The sequence below is a fragment of the Sinocyclocheilus rhinocerous genome, unplaced genomic scaffold (genome assembly GCF_001515625.1).
Source record: "Sinocyclocheilus rhinocerous isolate Xijiao unplaced genomic scaffold, SAMN03320098_v1.1 scaffold105, whole genome shotgun sequence".
Taxonomy (NCBI): Eukaryota; Metazoa; Chordata; class Actinopteri; order Cypriniformes; family Cyprinidae; genus Sinocyclocheilus; species Sinocyclocheilus rhinocerous.
Genome location: NW_015631061.1, coordinates 31,001 through 34,016, shown reverse-complemented (window position 1 = coordinate 34,016; position 3,016 = coordinate 31,001). Strand labels below are relative to the sequence as shown.

At 46.3% G+C, this 3,016-nt stretch overlaps 1 protein-coding gene across 1 annotated transcript in view; it reads right to left on the bottom strand.

Annotated features, from left to right (window-relative positions):
• LOC107741474 (ubiquitin thioesterase OTUB1-like) overlaps positions 1 to 2,995 on the bottom strand; it is a 5,442-nt gene extending 2,447 nt beyond the window's left edge. Inside the window, exons 1-2 of the mRNA XM_016554207.1 lie at positions 2,769 to 2,995; positions 1,731 to 1,973 (exon numbers count right to left, since the gene is read on the bottom strand). Of these exons, the coding sequence (XP_016409693.1) occupies positions 1,731 to 1,973; positions 2,769 to 2,995 (470 nt within the window). The remainder of the gene's footprint in view (positions 1 to 1,730; positions 1,974 to 2,768) is intronic.
• Between the last annotated feature and the right edge of the window lie 21 nt (positions 2,996 to 3,016).

Sequence of the window (3,016 nt, the reverse complement as noted above, 5' to 3'; positions counted from 1 at the left end):
AATTTTTTTCATGAATATGTCTTAGCCTGATGGAGGCCGCGCTCAGTCATTCAGGCAGTCTCTCTCTCTCGCGCGCGCGCGCGCGTGCTGTTTAGGCATGTTTTGTGCCGTTGATCGTCGTCGTTGTCATCCTTAATAAATAAAACATTTATTCATGCTTGGGTGTCGGCTAGTGATGATGACACTGAAGCTTCAAAGCGCGTATCGGGTAAGCAGCGCAATTTCTCACGAAGCTCTGTGCCGGAACGCGTATTGTTTTCAGAGAATCACGTGATCAGAAGAAAATGAAGCCTCACTATCTGTCCAATCAGAGAGAATTTTAACAAACACACACACACTATTTTCACAGGCTTTTGGCTGCTATATTTTTTATTGACCACGAGATATGACACTTGCGAAGCTTTGAATCTTTTCCCGAAACAGTCAATTTTTTTCATGAATATGACTTAACCTGATGGAGGACGCGCTCAGTCATTCATGCAGTCTCTCTCTCTCTCTCTCGCGCGTGCTGTTTAGGCATGTTTTGTGCCGTTGATCGTCGTCGTTGTCATCCTTAATAAATAAAACATTTATTCATGCTTCCCATCACTAGGTGAATCCAGTGGAGAGAAATCCCCCACCACTAACTGCAAACTGGCATTCAGATCTGCCTCTATTTTTTTAGTAACGCCCCAGCTTCCAACGAACCAATCAATTTCCGAAGGACAAAATCAAGTCCCGCCCTCTCATTTCAGATGCTGTTTCACTCGGATATACGTCACAGTAGAGAAGAAATCAAAAGACAAATCGCAACTTCCGTTTCATGCCGACTTTAAATAGGGCTGTCAATTGATTATTTAAAAAAAAAACAAATCAAATTAATTACATAATGTGCCGATTAATCTCAAATTAATTAGATTAATTCAAGTCCCCATGAAATCAAAATTAAAGTTTTTTGGGTGTTAGTACAGCTTCCAACGAACCAATCAATTTCCGAAGGACAAAATCAAGTCCCGCCCTCTCATTTCAGATGCTGTTTCACTCGGATATACGTCACAGTAGAGAAGAAATCAAAAGACAAATCGCAACTTCCGTTTCATGCCGACTTTAAATAGGGCTGTCAATTGATTATTAAAAAAAAAAACAAATCAAATTAATTACATAATGTGCCGATTAATCTCAAATTAATTAGATTAATTCAAGTCCCCATGAAATCAAAATTAAAGTTTTTTGGGTGTTAGTATCAATATGTTAGTCTTAAGTTTATCTATAAGGCAGTGTGAAAATTCGCATTTAGAAGATATAAGCATTCAAAGCTTGCAGTTCGTCACTTCCGCCAAAACTTCAGCTTCTCATCAAACTTTCTTTCCAATCAAATTCTCTCTAGAATCTGAAGCGCCCGCCCCCTACACTATAAAATAGACGCTGAAGCCGTGGCTGAAATCGGTCACTTGTCCACAGAATTAGTATTTTCTGTACAGTGAATGGCACGTAGTGCACTATATAGGGGACAGGGAACGATTCAAACAGTCCATAAATCCGGTCGAGGGTGCCAAATCGTGCCCCGAGCTTGTGTCAACAGATCGTGTCTGAGGGGAATCTCCCAAGGAGGGCCGACCGACAGACTGACCAGGTCCGAAAACCACGACTGGGTGGGCCACCATGGGGCCACTAACAGCAGGTGCTCCACCCGGTCCGATCACACTCTGAGCAGAATTACTGGGAGCAGCCGGATCGGGGGAAAAGCATACAGACTGGTTCTGGGCCATTCGTGGGCCAGAGCATCCAGACCTAGAGGAGACGGGGGAGACAGGGAAAACCAGAGCGGGCAGTGCGTAGTCGTGCTCGAAGCAAACAGATCCACTTCCGCTCGTTCGAACCGCTGCCATACAAGATCCACCACTTGAAGGTGAAGTCTCCATTCCCCGTCCTCCAGCTTCTGTCTCGAGAGCAAGTCTGCTCCTGAGTTCAGGTGACCCGGGACATGGACTGCTCTGATTGACAGGAATTTGGTTTGAGCCCAAAGAAGAACACTCCTCGCCAGCCTGTACAGGGGGCGAGAATGTAATCCTCCTTGACGATTCAGGTAAGAAACTACAGTCATGTTGTCCATCCTGACTAACACATGACAGCCCGTCAATGTAAAAACTTTCTGAGAGCCAGGAAGACTTCCAGTAGTTCCAAACGATTTATGTGCCAGTTCCGATGTTCCTCTGACCAAACTCCCCGGACTAGATGGACCGCTCCCCAGCCAGTCAGGGACGCGTCCGTCGTGATAGTTTTACGATGAAGACACGCCCCCAGTTGGACTCCTTTCTGAAGGAACTGGGGTCTTTTCCACGGCTTTAGAGCACGAAAACCTCTGCGTGTCACCGTAATTCTGCGAAGCGGATGACAATAAGGTGAAATGTTCTGGCTCTTGGTCCACCACTGAAACGGTCGCATGTGGAGCAGGCCCAGCTGAACTACAGGGGACGCTGCCGCCATCAGACCCAACAGTCTGAGACACAAGCCTACATGGACTAGGCACCCTGTCTTGAACTGACTTAGGTTTGCAATGACTGCACACGTGCGGGAGACAGACGTGCCGCATCGTGCAAGAATCCATGTCTACCCCCAAGAACGTTGTTCGCTGGCGTGGCAGCAGAACACTCTTTTGTGGGTTCGCCCGTAGTCCTAGGCTCCGTAGATGATCGAGCACTAAATCTCGATGTATCCGTGCCTGATCCTGGGATTGAGCTAATATTAGCCAATCGTCCAAGTAGTTCAAAATTCGGATGCCCTGGAGCCGTAATGGGGCCAGAGCTGCGTCCATACACTTTGTAAATGTTCGAGGGGCCAGAGCCAGTCCAAACGGAAGAACACGATACTGGTAAGCTTTGCACTCGAAAGCGAACCTGAGGAATTTCCTGTGTCTCTTGACGATCTGGATGTGAAAGTATGCATCCTTTAGATCGATGGTCACAAACCAATTTCGGTGTTGGATCTGAGACAAAATGGACTTTACTGTTAGCATCTTGAACTTGCTCACTCTGAG